The sequence below is a fragment of the Notamacropus eugenii genome, chromosome 6 (assembly GCF_028372415.1).
Source record: "Notamacropus eugenii isolate mMacEug1 chromosome 6, mMacEug1.pri_v2, whole genome shotgun sequence".
In the NCBI taxonomy this organism is placed as follows: domain Eukaryota; kingdom Metazoa; phylum Chordata; class Mammalia; order Diprotodontia; family Macropodidae; genus Notamacropus; species Notamacropus eugenii.
This window is the reverse complement of record NC_092877.1, coordinates 149,431,106-149,448,955: the sequence shown is the minus strand read 5'-3', so window position 1 is coordinate 149,448,955 and position 17,850 is coordinate 149,431,106. Positions and strand designations below refer to the sequence as shown.

General features: G+C 43.0%; 1 protein-coding gene across 4 annotated transcripts in view; it reads left to right on the top strand.

Annotated features, from left to right (window-relative positions):
• Positions 1 to 17,850, top strand: part of GATB (glutamyl-tRNA amidotransferase subunit B) — a 137,514-nt gene that overhangs the window by 116,083 nt on the left and 3,581 nt on the right. For 3 of the 4 annotated variants that reach the window (XM_072621254.1, XM_072621255.1, XM_072621253.1), the window contains one exon: positions 6,317 to 6,395. In XM_072621254.1, coding sequence (XP_072477355.1) covers positions 6,317 to 6,395 — 79 coding nt within the window. Of the gene's footprint in view, positions 1 to 6,316; positions 6,398 to 17,850 lie in introns of those variants that run through there. The other variant, XR_011969727.1, reaches the window with a different exon arrangement.

Genomic DNA, 17,850 nt, shown 5'->3' with positions numbered 1-17,850 from the left:
AAAAGAATCATTGAGGGAAGATTTGTGGACAGGTATGGCAAGAACCACACAAAAGAAAAAGACGAGGAGGTGTTGCAGTCTTCTGTAGCATGGATGAGAACACACCTATCAAATTTACCATCTGCTTCCCAGATACCCTGGCCTGCTCCTATCTGGACAGTGTGTTACAGTGGACTTAGATGATGGGCTTAATAAGCGGCAGAATGGTAAATTGAGGAAAGTCAGCTGCTTGCTTAGTATGGCAGTGCAATTCCAACCTCAGGGACAATGGAACATGCACTCTAATTGTCCAGGAAACAGTGATATCTGACATCAACAAATTACCAAGTTGTACTTCTGATGGCCTTTATTTTCCCAACCTAATGGTTCGTGTATTTAAGTAATGGGCTGCGTCCACATTAGAGTATGTTTGCCAGAGTCAGCAAACATTGTTTTGATGTGCAAAGTGGGGATTGTGGTTAAATGTGGTCCTATCATGGATTGTGGTTAAATGTAGTTGTAACATGGGTTAAATTAGCAGTCAGGTATTACAGCTGGCAGTACAGACAGGGCCAGGTTGGTGGCACAGGAGACAGACATACACACACACACACACACACACACACACACACAGACACACACACACACAGACACACACACACAGACACACACACACACACACACACACACACACACACACACACCCCCCACACATACTCGCCCAAGTTCTGTCAACAAGCCAGTCTGCCCTGTAGGATGAGTTTAATAACTTAAAGAATTTTCACTGTGATTTCTTTTAAGTGAGGCATGCCTGTATTTTTGTCTTACCCTTTCCCTTTAAAACGCTTTAGATTTTAGGCTCCTTGAGGGAAAGAACCCTCATCTTTTTCATCTTCTGCAAGCCTAATCTCAGTGTTTTTGTGGGGTCATTCACACAATGGGCACTTCATAAATGCTTCTTGACTGGATAATTTGGCTCGGCATCCTTGGGTGTTACTGTGGTTAGAATTAACCAGCCAGTATTTAATCTTTTTTGTTCCCTTGTCCTTTCTGGAAATGGGTAGAACTGAAGCCTTCTTAGGCCTTACTCCTCTCCTCCCTGCCCCTGCCCCCCTGGATACCCTGTTACAACAGCTCAGTTTTAGCCTAGGGACCATGGGATGGCCTTTCTCAGTTTCATGAAGTTTATATCCAATGAAAAGTCAAAACTTCCTAACATTCAGAAAAAAAGGTTGACTGACCTAATTTAATATTTTTATGCATCTCCATCCAATCCCTGCCTCTCTATATCTGAAGCAAAAATCAGGATACAGGAGGCAAAAGGAGAAAAGAGTATCACTGAATAGACGCAAAGGAGGAAAAGCAGACCATTTTTGCTGTAATGACTGATATATGACTGATAATGATGGTATATGACTGATGACTGATATTTGGTATAATGCAGATAATGACTGCACCTTTGCAGAAAACAGCCCTCCAGTTGCCTGCTTTTTCAAATAGAGTCTCTATTTCTGGAGGAAGTAGCCCAAGTCATGAAAAGGTAATTTTGATAACTTCCAGGTCCATAATTTCTTCCTTCTGTGACTTAGTCAGCGTGATACAGATATGTGCAAATACGCAGTGAGTAACATCCACCTCTCCAGCTCTCACTTCCACTTGGAATTACTTGCTTTAACAAACAGCTTAAACACAAGAGGCCTGCTTCTTATCAGCTCTCTGGAATTACTTACTATTCTAAAATCTCACCGTACTTGAAGATGGGAGGAAGTCAAACTTCATTAAGTCTGACTCCATCCATTTGGAACTTGTAATCATTGGGAGAGAGGCAAAAACTGACATGTATTTCTTATTATGTCTAAAGGAACAACTTTCTGTGTGAATTAATTATAAATCTATTATCAAGGAGAATGTTTAAAATAAATATAAAATTTTTAAGTACCTTCAGGTATTTTGGAAGCCCTCATTTGCATGCATATGCTAGTTACAAAAAAATTCTTATGTATTTAGAGAAAATCCCATCTAGGGGGGCAACATTTGGTTAGCCTGCTTTTTGGTACTCTAGAGACATGTGATTTTATCATCAGTAGGGGGAGTTCCTGTGGTGGAGAGTAGACTGGAGCAGTTAGAGGTTGAGTGCCTATGGCCATATAGTTAGTAAGTGTTAGTCAGTCAGTCTAAGTTTTTCTGACTCTAGATCAAGCTCTCTATCTACCATTCCATGCTGCTTCTCTTTCTAAAAGCCATGAGATGAAACTTTTTTTAAAAAATCGTTTTATTTATTTTTAACATTCTTTTTAAATTTTGAATTCTAAATTCTCCCCTCCCCATTCATTGAGAAGGGAAGCAATATAATATCAATCATACATGTGAAATAATGCAAAGCATATTTCCCTGTTAGCCATGTTGCAAAAACAAAAAAAGCAAGAAAAATAAAGTGAAAAAAGTGTGCTTGATTCAGAGTTCATCAGTTTCCTCTCTAGCATTTTTCATCCTGAGTTCTTCGAGTTGTCCTGGATCATTGCCTTAACCAGAGTAGCTAAGTCTTTCATCCCTGATCTTCATTACAATGTTGCTGTTACCGTGTGCAGTGTTTTCCTGGTTCTGCTCACTTCACTTTGCATCCATTTATCAGTCTTGCCAGGTTTTTCTGAATCCATTGTGCTCATCGTTTCTTAAAGCACAATAGCATGCCATCATAATCGTATGCCTTAATTGTTTAACCATTCCCTAATGGATAGGTATCTCTTCAATTTCTAATTCTTTGCCACCACAGAAAGAGCTGCTATTCATATTTATGTACAAATAGATCCTTTTCCTTTTCCTTTGGTCTCTGTGGGACACAGACCTAATAATTGCATTGCTGGGTTAAAGCGTATTCATCGTTTCATAGCCCTTGGAGCATAGTTCCAACCTCCCCCCTCAGGGCATTAGCATCCCTGTCTTTCCACATCCTCTCCAGCATTTTCTTCTGCTTATCTTTCTCTCTTTTTATTCTCTAAAGTCTGTTTTGCTTCTGACCACTCCCTCCTAACTACCCTCTCTTTTATCACCCACCTCCCTTTTTCCTCCCTTTTCCTTCTGTTTCCCTGTTGGGTAAGATAGATTTCTATACCCATTTTGGTGTCCATGTATATGGATGAATAGATACATACATACATTTACATGCACACGTGCGCGCACGCACACACACACACACACACACGCTTGTCTCTTTAAACCAATTCAGTTAAGAGTGAGGTTCAAGGTTTGCCTGCCCCCCTCCCCCCACTTTCCCTACTTTTTGCAGTTCTTTCTTAATATATGATGTCTAGACTCTTTGATCGTGTAATAATTCTTAGGTTATCTCTCCTTGATCTGTTTTCAAGACCATTTGTTTTTCCACAATACAATATTTCACATTTTCTATTTTTTCATTCTTTTAACTTTGTTTTCTTGTTTCTTGATGTCTCATGGAGTCATCAGCTTCCACTGCTCAGTTCTGATTTTTAAAGAATGATTTTCTTCAGTGGCCTTTTGTATCTCTTTGTTCATTCGGTCAGTTCTACTTTTTAAGGAGTTCTTTTCATCATTGAAGTTTTGTACCTCTTTTACCATTTGTCCAGTTCTCTTTTTTCAGGCCTTCTTTTCTTTGGTATTTTTATAGGCCTTTTACCAAACTGTTAACTGTCTTTTCATAATTTTCTTACAGCACTCTCACTTCTCTCTTTTCTGTTTTTAAAAGTCATTCTAGTAATTCTTGTTGGGCTTGTGTCCAGTTCACATGTTTTCTTTGAGGCTTTGCTCATAGCTGTTCGACATTGTTGTCATCTTCTAAGTCTGCTTCTTTATCTTCCCTTTCATGGTAGCAGTTCTTTATGGTCAGGTTCTTTTGTTGTTTTCTCATTCTTGACTCTGAACTTTATGTTAAAGTTGGACTCTGCTGGGGGATACTGTCCTATGCTTCAGGCTTTCTCGTTCTGCTGCTTCCCGGGCCAGTTCTGGGGATTTGGAAGCTTTTGGTGCTTCCAAGGTGGTATGATTTGGAGAGAGATGTGGTCAGTGCTCTCCTGGTCCTTGCCCAGGAAGGGCCCCTGATCCATTGTGACCCAGAAATGAGGAAGGAATGAAATTGCCAATCTGCAGGCACAAGGGTCCTCTGTAATCTTTTCTGAGCAGTGGCCAGATCCCCTTACCGTATCTGAGCGGAGAGCTCCCAATGCTGCTACTGCTGTTATCGCTACCTCCACAGCCCACCGCTGGTATTGCAACTCCATGGGCTTCATGCCAGCCCTGCCCCCTGTGACACAGACCTTAAGTTGTCTTGAGCTGGAAAAATATCTCCCCCTTATCTTTTGTTAGCTCTGGAGCTCCAGATTTTTATTTGAGGCTTTATTTTCCAGTTGTTTGGAGAGAAATGTTGGAAGAATTTGACTTCCTCTAATGCAGCACTTCTTAAAATGTGGGTCAGGACATACAGTTTAAGAATTGCTGAAGTGGTGGCAAGTGGAAAAAGTTTAAGAAGTCCTACATCTAGTCCACCATCTTGGGTCCTGAGAAAACTACATTTCTTTTTTCTTTTCAATTTAGTAATTCATACTCCTGACTCATTCAAACAGACCTGCTTCGATCATCATCTGAATTAAGTGCAGATACTTACGTTTGTATCTTGGCTCTGACACTTCTCAGCTGTGTGACCATAAGAAAGTCAGTGTCACCATTTTGTACTTCACTGTCCTTATCTTTAAAATGTGGAAAGAAATAAACCTTCTACCTGTTCTCTGTAGGATTATTCTGAGAGAAACTTTTTGGTAAACTTTAGAGTGCTTTCAAATATGTATGAGTCATTGGTATTACTATATTGAGTTACTCTTGACTTCCTACGTCAGAATTTTTAACCCCATAACAAAATGTTTATATAAAATTTTTAAATAACTCATTATATTCCTAATATCAAATCGCATTACTAAAGTAAAAACAGTTAATATCTAAAAAGCTTAGGACCCATGACAAGGTTGATGAGATGAATGTGAAACTGATTGAGGATATGTCAGTGTTATTAGGACAGTATTTGCCTTGGCAGAAATAGTAAGTAAAGAAATAGTGTTGGCTCTTTTGGTAATACTTCCTGAGGCCTGTTGTGACAATATAACCTTAGGCATGTCACTTGACTTCTGTAGGACTCAGTTTTCAAATCTGTAAAATAAGAGAGTTGAACTCCAAGGTCAGTTTCTTCCAGTTCCAGAATTGAGCTGATGATCACAGATATGGCAGGGGCCATAATGGGTCTTTAAAAACATATGAGTTCTTAACCTCATTTAATTTTAAAAATAATAATAATTTTGAATCCAGTGTCATGACCCAAAAGCATACAGCATATTGACATCATTAGCCTTTTCCCCCTGTTTTCCAATTTCTTTGTAGCCCCAATATTTATAGCACAGTATTTGAGAAGGTAAGACTGGACAGGATGAGAAAAATCTCACATATTGCTCATAGTGCACACTTAATGCTTATTGGCTGACTAACTACAAATGCTTCCAAGAAGTCCTCTGCAGTATCTTCAGATTGCCTCTTCTACCTTAGCCCTTCTCTGGTGCTTCCTCTGTCTCTGGAGGATGGACCTGGCCTTTGAAGATGGTGCTGATGAAGAAGATGAAGAGGAATGTAGGTTCTGGAAGGTCCTACCTGTCACGCTAGAAAGGGTCCACTGATGACTCAGTGTCTGTTGCCCATAGAGCAGCCCTATTACAATTAGAGAGGCAGGTGTGGGTGTGGGTCTGAATTCTCAGGACCCAGCAGCTCACACAGAGTCTGTGCAGTGACAGAGGAGTATCAGCCACACTGGTAAGGGGACCACCCACACCAACAAAATTTTCAAGCCCTTAAATTATTCAGTCATTTTTAAACTGATGTTCCAGTTGAAAATACTTAATTGCTGACTGTTTTCCTTTCTTGTCAAAGGTTCATGAATTTTGCACCTACCTCCCTCCCTTTTTTTTGCCTAATTAAATCAAGCACTTTGTTGTTGAGAGAGAAATCCACGGTCTAACTTCTGGCAAACAGCTGTCATTGTTAGGCTGGGAAATAAAGAAGAGCCAACTCCACACGCTAAAACTTGCATTTGAAACTACAAAAACGCAGGGAGAACAGTTGGCCTATTTATTTTCACCCCTGGTATATAGTTATTGAAACCAATAAAATGAAGGGTTTTGTGTGTGTGAGAGGGAGGGAGAGAGAGAGAGAGAGAGAGAGAGAGAGAGAGAGAAAGAGAGAAAGAGAGAAAGAGAGGCAGGTGAGGAATAAATAGGTGCAAAGGCAGTGTGAAAATTCATTTACTTTCTCTTTTTTCTCACCCCAGTCCAATCTTACCTTCTTCACTGGCCGAGCTCCTCAACCTTGTGGACGACAAAGTCATCTCTCCATCTGCAGCTAAACAAGTGAGTCGAAACTTGCTGAGGCAACTGTTTACTCTAAAATCATAGTAAATGTTTAGGAAAATGCCATCATAAAGTAGGTTTTGTAATTGAGGTATTAAGTGCTTCTAAGGGGTTTCTTTCTGCTGAAGGATGGAAAAATTCATTTGTTAGTGAGGATAAAAAGCCATTTCCATGCACAGGTAATTTGCTACCCTCTTTGTTAATTGGGGAAGACTATTTAATTGCTTGACATTACAGGAATGTTTACCCCAAATGTGTGTTTATGGAAGAGGCAAAAGCACAGCAGGGTACGCAGTTCCTATTAAAAGGAAGTACAGATGCCACCACTAGTGTCCTTGGAGGCCAGTGACAGACTCTCCACTGCTCCCCTGACCCGCTTGCTGCTCCATTTGCATCCCAGCCTCCTTCTGCAGGGGCATTTGTCTTTGTCAGATGGCTGCCCTGTGAAAGTCAGTCCTCCTTGCAATAAAGGGTGAGGCCCAGCCACCAGAGAGAAAGCCAGCATGCAGGGCAGCTGAGCTGGTAGCCTTCCTGAGTGGGGCAGAGGGCCCTGGGTAGGAAATGAGATGGAGACCACCAAGGCCGTATGGAGGCAGCTGCCCTGCTCCCAGCTTCAAACTCCTCTGGTTCCCCATGCTTCAATCACAGGCCTAATGTTATTTTAATGGAGCTTTTTGCATTTAATATTTATATGCACCAGTGATTGGAGCAGGTTACAAAGCAAAGTGATGCTCTAGAAAGGCTTCTTCCTCCTTTTGACTAATTACTAGCAACCAAAGAGTGTTCTCTGTCCTCTGCATTGTGCGATTGGAGACGCAGGCTAATAAAGGCCACATTTACCCGCCGCCAAGTGATGCTGTTGAGCAACAGGGACCATGCCACATTTAGAAAAGTATTTTGGCTGCCTGGATGTCAGAAGAATAACAAATGTTTATAACCATTCTCAGCAGTAGGGAGAGATACTGGATGGCCTGGGGGCAGCAGAAGCTATATATACACAAGAGCAGATGAATTGTAGCATTGGAGGAGGAGGAGGAAATTCCCCCCCTCCAAAATCTAACAGTACCAGGGGAGACAGTCACAACAAGAAGTGATGGAAAGCTCTGACAGCCTGAGTTTCAACAGATGTGTAGATAGAGACATTAGTGGATAGCATCCGCTTCCTCAATTTTTTAAATAAGTTGGGAGTGATTCCTGAGGTTATATGAAAGCACCCAAACGACAGTGACTAAAAAGCTCCAAATGAGAGCGCCAGGAGGCTGACGCTGCCCTAGAGAATCCACCCTGCCTTGTTTCTGTAACATCTGGGTGCTGTGTGAGCCCCTGGCATGCTGTGGCCAAACTAGAAAGCCTTGTTCATGCCCATGCCAGTGACTTAGCAGGGATGTCTTGGACAGGAAGGGTTGGACAAACAGGTTCAGAACCTCCTGATCAAAAATCCTGTCACCCTGACTCCTCTGTCTCTCTCTGTCTCTCTGTCTCTGTCTCTGTCTCTCTCCCTCTCCCTTTCTCTTCCCTCCCTCCCTCCCTGTCTCCCCTTCTTCCTCTCTCCACTCCCTCCCTATATCTGTCTCTCCATCCCCCTTATCTGTCTGTCTCTTGTTTCCTCGATCTCTCCCTCTGTCTCCCCCTCCCTCCCCCATCCCTTTCGCTCTTTCTGTTTCCCCTTCCCCCTTATTTCTGTCTTTTCCTCTCTTAATCCCTCCCTTTCTGTCTCCCCCTCCTGCCCCGCTTCCTCTCTTCCCCTCTCGCCCTCTCTCTCCAGGCACTTTCTGGGTCTCAGTGCTCCCACCTGCACAGTCCCTCCAATCCCCTCCCCTTCACTCCACTGCCATGGCCAGAGCACCAGTTCAGACTCTCATCTCCTCTTGCCTGGACTAACACAACGTCCTCCCTCCTTCCACTCCTTCTCCTGTGTGCCGGCCTCCACACAGCTGCCAGATCAATATTCCGAGGACAAAGGTTTTGCCGTCTTACTCCCCTGCTCCTACGTTGCTTCTAGAGATGAAATACAGTAATAAGTGACACATAAAGAAGTTCACATTTTTTTCATAGCACTTTATGTTTGTTGATCTCCTGACATTCGAAGCTTGCTCAGCTTCCCAGGTGTTCCTCTTGGTGCCCCTTCACCACTTGGTGTCAGACATACTGGCCCAAGCTCACCCTGCTGTCTTCTACCTCAGTGGACCAGTAATGCATTTCTTTACCATCACCTGTTCCTAGCTACCTTTAAGGCCTAGTTCAGGTGCCGCTGCCTGCAGGACTTTCTGATCCCCTGTTTTCAAGCCTTTTGCCTCCTCCAAATTATGTTGTTTTTCCTTATCTGTGTACGTTTGCTGTCCTTCACTGCATGGAATCTGCTTGAAGGCATTGTGTGTGTGTCTGTGTGTCTGTGTGCGTGCGTGCGTGCGTGTGTGTGTGTGTCTGTGTGTGTGTGTGTCTGTATGTGTGTCTGTGTGTGTGTGTGTACATCTTCCATCTTCATCCCCGGTGCCTGGCATTTTTTTTTTTCGCCATCCCTGTGATTCCATCAGTGTGAGGAGCTACCTGTGAGAAGCTTCCTCTCCCAGCAGCTTCCCCACAAGAGACTTTTCTAAGGCACGGGTTACAGGCTCTTACCCAGGCTAACCTAGCCATGCACCAATGGGCCTTAAACCCAAGTTTCTTGTCTTGTCTCTCACCTGGCATTCGTAGGCACTTAAGAAATGCTTGTTAAATTGAGTAGTTGAACTCTGGCTTAGGAGCAAGAGATCTAGGTTTGATCTTAACACTTAGCTGTCTAAACTTGAGCAAGTCTCTTCCTTTCTGGGCCTTGACTCCATTGCTGGGATATAAGAGGTCAGAATGGTTTCTAACAATTCCTGCTCCAAATCACCATGAGGCCTAGAAGCAGCCATGGCAATGGGCTATTTAGGTAATGCCTTCCTGGGGACTTTAGCTTACAAGTCCTGAAAGCTTAAGGAAGAGGTCTATGCAGACCCCACCATGCGTGAGGGAGTTTTCTGAGTCCCCCTCGCCTCCTCTTTTGGCCTTGCTAGGCAAGTTCAGCTGTTCCCTTCCCCTCCCAGCATGACCAACTGAGTTCTCCATACCCATCTGCCTAGGACATTGCCTCTCTGACTTCTCCTTTACTAATCTTAATTACAGCCTCCCTTGTTTTGACAGCACCATCCTCTAGGGAGCCTGTGCCTGAGGAGCACTGTACACAGTAGGGAAGTTAGCTGCCTTTCTGGGAGGCAAGTAGAGATAGGTGCAGCTAAGGAGTCCCATTTTTCAAGTGGAAATAGGGACACAGAGAGAGAAAGCCATGTGTTGGCCAGTGACTGAGTGATTGACCTTGGGCAAACACATGATGATGATCAGTCGTGTTCTCTAATGACCAGACCGGGCCTATTCAGTAGCATGTGACAGTCCCTGTCTATTCAGAACCCAGCCCTCTGGATCCAGCTCATGCCAGGTTACAAGTAGAGGGCTCCCAAGACAGCAGGGACAGAATTAACCTGCTAATAAAAGCCAGATGATATCAGAGCCCTGTAACTCTTAGGCCACGAACATTTTCCAGACTTCTGGCCAAATTAATGCGTAACAGAAGATAGGAGTATGTGCTTGTCCTCTCCTTGTACATGCCTAGAACTAGATACTTGTAATATACTGTGTATGTCCCCAGAGTCTGCTACCTCCGACTGGGGACTCAGTGTTGGATCAGGGTCCTGGATCGAGAGAGAAAAGCATGTTTCAGTCTCCAGCTCCCACACTTAACCTATTTCCCACCATCATCCCTTTTGGCATACACTTTTTCAAAAGGTTTTTGGGCAGTAAAATTTTATGTATCTTACTGCATAGAGGTGTTGAAAATGAGTTAGCATCTTCCTCTTCTTACTGGCCTTCATATATTCCCAGAAGCACATGTTCTGCTGTGCCCTGCCCATCTTAGAGTCTCAGGCTGGTGTCCGTTAGTCTGGCTCACCTTATACAGTGGCTCCTTCTCAAAGAGGGGAAGATATTGCCTCTCAGACATGCTTCCCTTCCTGATCTGAGGTGCAATAAGCCATTTTAACGGCACAGATGTCTCTCTCCCCTTTGACTCTGAAGGCTGATAGGGGCAAATGAACTCCATTCATCCTACAAATATTTATTAACCTGATATATGCCAGATCCTGTACTAGGCAACATGTCATATATTAACTATAAAGAGAGAGACCAAGCAGCCACCACCCCCAAAAGCTTACATTCTGGGGGATGGGAAACAACATGGGCACAAAGAAGGCTGTGCAGAATCTTCTTAAAGTAAGTACAAAGTCATGATGATGTGGAGACAGTGATGGAGATGACAGTGTACGTTGAACATGAGGAACTCAGGAAATGCCTCTTGGGTGTGATGGACGTTTTCCTGAGCCATGAAGGCTAGTATGGTTCGTAGAGTTTGTGAAGAGGCCTAGTGTGGAATCAGTCTGGGAAAAGGGTTTGGAGACACGTTCTGAAGGCCTTCTAATGTCAAACAGAAAAGTGTATTGTATTTTATCCCAGAGGCAACAGGGAGCCATGGAAATTTCTTGAGACAGAATGCGATAGGATAGCACCTGTCATTTTAGGAGCTTGTGCGCTAAGCTCAGGCACAGGAAGGATTTGTGAATTTTAAAGTATTGGTCATTATTGTCATCATTTTTATTGTTTTTTCTCTTAACCTTCAAATCGTATACTTATAAAAAATGTAAAACACCAAAACCTTTTGTTGGAGAAACGTTGGGCAGCAATCAGAAGAAGCTATGTAACTGTCATCCCCCAGGAACTGAAATCTGAGTTTATGCCCCGATCTGTCAGCCCTGGCACACACGCTGCAGTCTGTGCAATGCAGAAAAGACAAAGGCCTTTCCAACTTATATATTACCCCATCACTTTGGCCATCACTCTTTACCATTAATTGGGTACCAGTGCCACTCTCTGAACTGCCCAGCGCTTCTCAGACAGACATGCCACACCTGAGACCTGTTCCTGCCCACAAACAATTGTGCCTCAATGGCATTTCTCTGGGCAGAGGTTAAACATAGGCAGAAGCTTGAGATTTATCCTCCTGAAACATAAAGTGAGCATTAATAAAGCCAAGGAAAACACCAGCAAGGAGGGAAGGGCCACTCCCTTATTAGCTCAGGCCTCCTGGTTTCTACTAGGTCAGAGATCAGGTGTGACCACTGTGAGATACTTTGTAGGTTTAGACCTGGGGCTGGAAAGGAACCTAGAGGCTTTCTGGTCCAACCTCTTCATTTTGCAGATGGGCATACTGAGGACCAAGGCTGCTAAGTGCCCAGAGTCACAGAGGCAGTATCTGAACCCAGTTTCCCTGATCCCAGTACCAGCACTCCATCCAGATTGAAGTCACCTAACCTATGTTTGCCTCAGTTCTTTGGCCATATTTTATGGGGTTAGTAGTAGCACCTCCATCCCAAGGTCGTTGGAGATTCAGATGAAATGATACTTGTACAGTACTAAGCGGGGTGCCTGGCGCTTAGTAGGCACACTTGAAGTGCTCGCTGCTGTCATTATGGTTATCCACTGCAGTATTTTGGACTGCAAAACTAATTCGGTGATTCTGCAAATGAAGGTGACTTGGCACTGTGGATAGAAATGCCTCTTTACAGTCGAAAGTCCTGTCTCCAACATATACTAACCCTGGGTAATGACTTAGCCAGTGGTCCAGGCAGTTTTTTAGCACTTAAGTTACAGATGAGTTGCCTCTCCATAGTGGTAGAAAGAATTTCCACATCAGCAGCTGTCCACACTGACAAAATTATTGCTCTAGACACAAAACGAAAGCGATATTTGTATATGCCAAATATCATCCCCTAACAACAAGCTTAAGGGCTTAGTGAGGTGAGTGTTGTGCCTTGCAGTCCTTTTTTAAAAATAGTATTTTTCCCCAATTCCACATCAAAACAATTTTTAGCATTCATTTTTACAAGATTTTGAATTCCACATTTTTCTCCCTCCCCTCTTCCTAAAATGGTGAGCAATTTGATATGTTATACATATGCTATCATGTAAAAAACATATTTCCATATTAGTCACAGTTGTAAAAGAAAAAATGGATCAGAGGAAAAAAAAACACAAAAAAAGAACAAAGTGAAAAAAGTATGTTTCAATCTGCATCCAGAGTCCATCAGTTCTCTAAATGGATGTGGATAGCGTTTCCTTCATGGTTCTTTTGTACTCATCTTGGATCACTGTGTTGCTGAGAAGAGCCGAGTCGTTCATTGTTGATCATCACACATGCTGATACTGTGGACGATATTTTCCCGGTTCTGCTCATTTCACTTTGCATCAGTTCAAGTCCTAGGTTTTTCCAAAATCTGCCTCTTGATCATTTTTTATTGCACAGTAGTATTCCATTACATTCATATACCACAGTATGTCACCAGTGCTCTACCCACAGCAGCTGCTGTGAACATGCAAACATATTTCCAGGGTTGAATTGCAAAATATAACAAACGCTCTTCCTCAAAGAAAAAAACAAGATATTTATTCAGATACCAGAAAGCCAATTCCACCATGGTAGCAAGTAAGTTTATACACATCACTAATCCAGGGAGCGCTGATATCCCCAAGCCTTCCTTCCATTAGGGCTCCCCACAAACAAGTTCCCTTATGTAAAAGGTAGCTTCTGTGCTTCAGCTCTGCCTCACTCTCACTTCCTGCTCCATCCATTTGGCAAGCTCATCCCACCATGGGCTCCATGTGACTCAGGCTCCATCACGGCAGTCAGCTGGGCCCGAGCTCAGAGCAGATCACATAGGCCTATTAATGGGTGGGTAAGATCTTCCCATTCCATTAACATTACACACAGCTTGTTCAGCCATTCCCCAACTGATGGGCATTCTCTCAATTATCCAATATTTTGCCACCATAAAAAGAGCAACTATAAATATTTTTGCACATGTAGATCCTTTCCCCTTTTTTCTGATGTCTTTGGGATACAGACCTAGTAGTGGTATTGCTGAATCAAAGGGTACGCACAATTTGTCCTTTGAGCATAGTTCCAAATTACTCTCCAGAATGGTTGGATCATTTCACAACTTAACCAACAATATATTTAAATGTCCCAGTTTTCCCACGTCCTCTCCAACATTTATCATTTTCCTTTTTTGTCAGATTAGCCAATTTGATATGTGTGAGGTGGTACCCCAGCATTGTTTAATTTGCATTTCTCTAATCAAAAGTGATTTAGAGCACCTTTTTATATACCTATAGATAGCTTTGATTTCTTTATCTGAAAACTGCTTGTTCATATCCTTTGACCAATTATCAATTGGAGAATGACTTATATTCTTATAAATTTGACTTAGTTCTCTCTATATTTGAGAAATGAGGCATTTATCAGAGATGTTTGAGGTAAAGATTGTTTCCCAGATTTCTGCTTTCCTTCTGATCTTGGTTGCATTGGTTTTGTTTGTGCAAAACCTTTTTAATTTAATCTAATCAAAATTATCTGTTTTACATTTCATGGTGTTCTTTATCTTTTGTTTGGTCATGAACCTCTAACTCACTTAAACTTCTTTAAGACTTTGGATGCTATCCCACTTGGTGCATACATGTTTAATATTGATATTACTTCACTGTTTGTGGTACCTTTTAGGAAGATGTTGTTTCCTTCCTTACCTCTCTTAATTAGGTCTGTTTTTGTTTTTGCTTTGTCTGAGATCAGAATTGCTACCTCTGCTTTTTTTTCTTCAGCTAAAGCATAATAGATTCTGCTCCAGCCCCTTACCTTTACTTTGCATATGTCTCTCTGCTTCAAGCACGTTTCTTGTAAACAACATGTTGTAGGATACTGGTTTTTGATCCACTCTCCTATCAACTTTGATTTTATGGGAGAATTCATGCCATTCACATTCACAGTTATGATTACTGTGTATTTCCCTCCCTCCTATTTTTCCTCCTGTTTGTCCTCTCTCTCCTTTCATCCTTACCCTCCTCAACAGTATTTTGCACCTGTCTGCCACCTCCCCCAGTCTGTCTTCTCTTCTGTCAGTCCCACCCCTGTCCATTCCCCTGGCTATGATGAGGCATATGACGGGTCCTGGTGTTAGGGTTTTCCTGCTCCACCACACTGGAGCTCAGGATCTCCTGCTGGTTTGTGAGGGGGAGCTTGCTGCTGACTTGCTGGGACACTTCCTGTCCTGAAATGAGTTACCTTTTACCCAAGTGAAACAGAACTCTCCTGCCATCCCTTTTACCAGAGACAGAACTTCCAAGTTTCTTGTACTAAAAGATTGTTTCACCCTGTCTTTTTGCTGGCTCTGCTGTTCTAGGATTTGTTTTGGGGGTGCTATTGGTTGTTCGGAGGTGAATATGGGAGAGTTACGGCGATTTACTGCTTACTCCATTTTGGCTCCCAGAAGTCCCCTGGACTCTTTTTCCACCCACTGTTGGAGGGATTTGTAGATTCACCTCAGATATTCGTGAGGTGTCTTCACTCTGGGTATTTCTGCTCACTTTTAACAAGCTGATGTTTCCCAAGCACTTTGCAGAGTGCCACATTTATTGCTGTGTTGTTGTTTCTATGGTCTCAGAGCCAGCTTTTCTGCTTTGGAGTCCAATGAGGCCCTGTGAGCACAGTGCTCTCCCCGTCCCCCTTCAGGACTGCTCTACCTCAGAGAGATGTGTGGATCCTTGATTAGCAGATGGCAGGGATGGGAGTGGTTTCCTTCTGAGCTGTGTTTCTAGACCTCAAGGGATGCCCTACCTGTGGCTTATACATTTTTGAGTAGTCTGCTTTTTTAGGCATCTCTGCAGACAGAGTTGAAGAGAAGTAAACACATGACCAAACCTGCTTTTCTTCAGCACTACACAACAACGTGCTTTTTGTTGTACTGTTTCCTGCATAGCTCACAGTAGCAGTTAGGAAAGCCAAATGTCCCGTTTGGTGCCCGTGGATCTCTTGAGTCTCCTAGTCATTTGGGAAAGGTGAATTGCATGTCCCTGCATGTTCTCCAGCACCTCTTTGGAAAGTCATGAAACCGGACTGCTGCCCCACCAGGCATTGCTGGTGACTTCCCTTAAGGTCTCCTCTGAAGCTTCAGAAAATAACAATGTCAGGGGAAAAGGGCAGAGAGCAGATGCCCAGGCCTCAATATTGCCAGCTTCTGAGAGAAGGTGCATTAAAAAGCGCACTTTGCCTTTATTAAGCATCTCCTGCATACAAGGCATCATGCTAGGCACTGGGGATTCAGCGGGTGAAGAGATGAAAACAAAAACAAAAAAGCTCTTTGTTCAAGAGCTTCCCATGGGGCCAGGGGTCTGTGAATTTCCTTTTTTAAAATATTTTAACAATCACATTTCAGTATAATTGATTCCTCTGTAATCTGCCTTTTAAAACTATGTTCTGAGAAGTAGATAGGCTTCCCCGTAGTACCAAAGGGGACCATGACATGTGAAGGATACAAGGGGGGATACATACCTAGATTATAATAATAACAGAAAGAATGGTGCTAGTAGTTCACATTTACGTGCTGCTTTAAGATCTGCAAACATTTCTCTCATTTGTACCTCGCCACAGCTCTGTGAAGTTGGTGCTCTTACCCTCATTTGGCTTGGGGAAAGGGGGATTCAGAGAGGGTGCTTTAGTAATGACGACAGCGATAATTAACATTGATGTAGCTCTTACTATAGGCCAAGGATTGTACTAAGTGCTTTAAAATTATTTCATTTGATCCTCACAACAACCCGGGAAGGTAAATGCTATTATTATCCCCATTTTACATGAGGACGTTGAGGCAGACAGAGGTTAAGTGACTTGCCCAAGGCCGCACAACTATTTAGTATCAGAGGTTGGATTCAAACCTAGGGCATCCTGACTATCTATCTGTATGGATAGATAGATAGATAGAGAGAGAGAGAGAGAGAGAGAGAGAGAGAGAGAGAGAGATATAGATATCTCTTGACTTTCTGGTGCACACGGCCTATGTAAGTATTTATAAAGTAAATACAAAATAATTTCAGGAGTAGACACTGAAAACTTGGGGGATCTGGAAAAACCTTATGGAAGCCCTCAGCTCTTGAGCTGAGCCTTGAAGGAAACTCAGGAGAGTATATTCCAGACATGGGGGACAGCCCAGTACAAAGGCACGGAGGCCAGAGATGAAATGTCATGTGTGGGAAACTAGATAAGCCAGATTGGCTGGAGCATTGAGTACAGGACAGGGAGTCGTGGGAAAATCAGTCCAGAAAGGCAGACCAAATGAACCAGATTGTGCCAAACTCAGTGAGACTAATGAGGAAACTACCCTGATGGTGCAGACAGTGCAGTGTGACTGATTGAGAAAAGCACGAGATCTGAATAATGTTGGACAAGATCAACAAGAGCTGGCAGTTGCCTGACTGTTGAAAGGAAAAGGAGAGTAAAGAGTCCAGCCAGACTCCAAGGGACAGCTCCAAGGTGGCAAATCTCTATTTATTTATTAAGCTCTTACTATATGCAAAGTACTATGCTAGGTTCAAAAAACATGAAGAATTTCACACAATCTCTGGGAGTTTACAGTTCCCTGGAGGAGTGCTATGGACATGGTTATATAGGATGAAAGGTAACTATGGAAGGATCCTGACAACATGGAATGGGACAGTTTGAGGATAGAGGGGCTGATTTCATGGGCAGGACAGCATTCATGAAAGAAGTGGCACCTGAGCTAGACTTTGAATGAAGAGACAGATCATATTCCTGAGACTGACCTATCTTTGTTTTTTAATATTTAATATAGTAAAGAGATTGTATCTACCAGCACTCTCCCCCTGCCCATCCCACTGGGCTAACAGCTCCTGTGCTTATACCACAGAGAAGGGTTTCCAGGGCCACAGCCTCTGCTTCATTGGTCCTGATGCAAACCACACCAAAGGCATGGTACTCTGTGCACAGAAAGTACTTAACAAATGTTTGACAGTCTACAGGAATTATACATGCTTGGACACATTGGTGGGCTGGGGAAGTCAAGACAACTTTGCCAAGGCTTTAGCAGCCTCCTGTTCACCTTCCCTTTCTTGTACTGCTCCCACGGGTTTTTGGACAAATCTGCTCTCCTAAGGCCTGGCTCCTAACCAGCCCCCCTCACTACCACAGTGGGAATCTCCTTCATTGCCATAGTAATGATGATATAAATACATAATTATGACTGCAGGCGGGCATGGACCTAGAGCCTGCGGGGAGGAACAGAGAACGTTGCTGCAGCCCCATGAAGTACAAAAACAAAAGAAAGAAGGGACATAACCACCCTAAGCCCTCAGCCCTCTCTTCCTTACAAATATTCCTTATTTTCAAGATCATTTAAAAAAAAAAATAGAAAAACACACAGACATGAATGGATAATTGTCCCAGTCAGGCCTGGATCCAGCTCTACCTGTAGGGGATAAATGAGAGGCAGGCCTGGGATTCCATGCATTTGCATTTATGCTTTTATTTTTTTATTCTCAT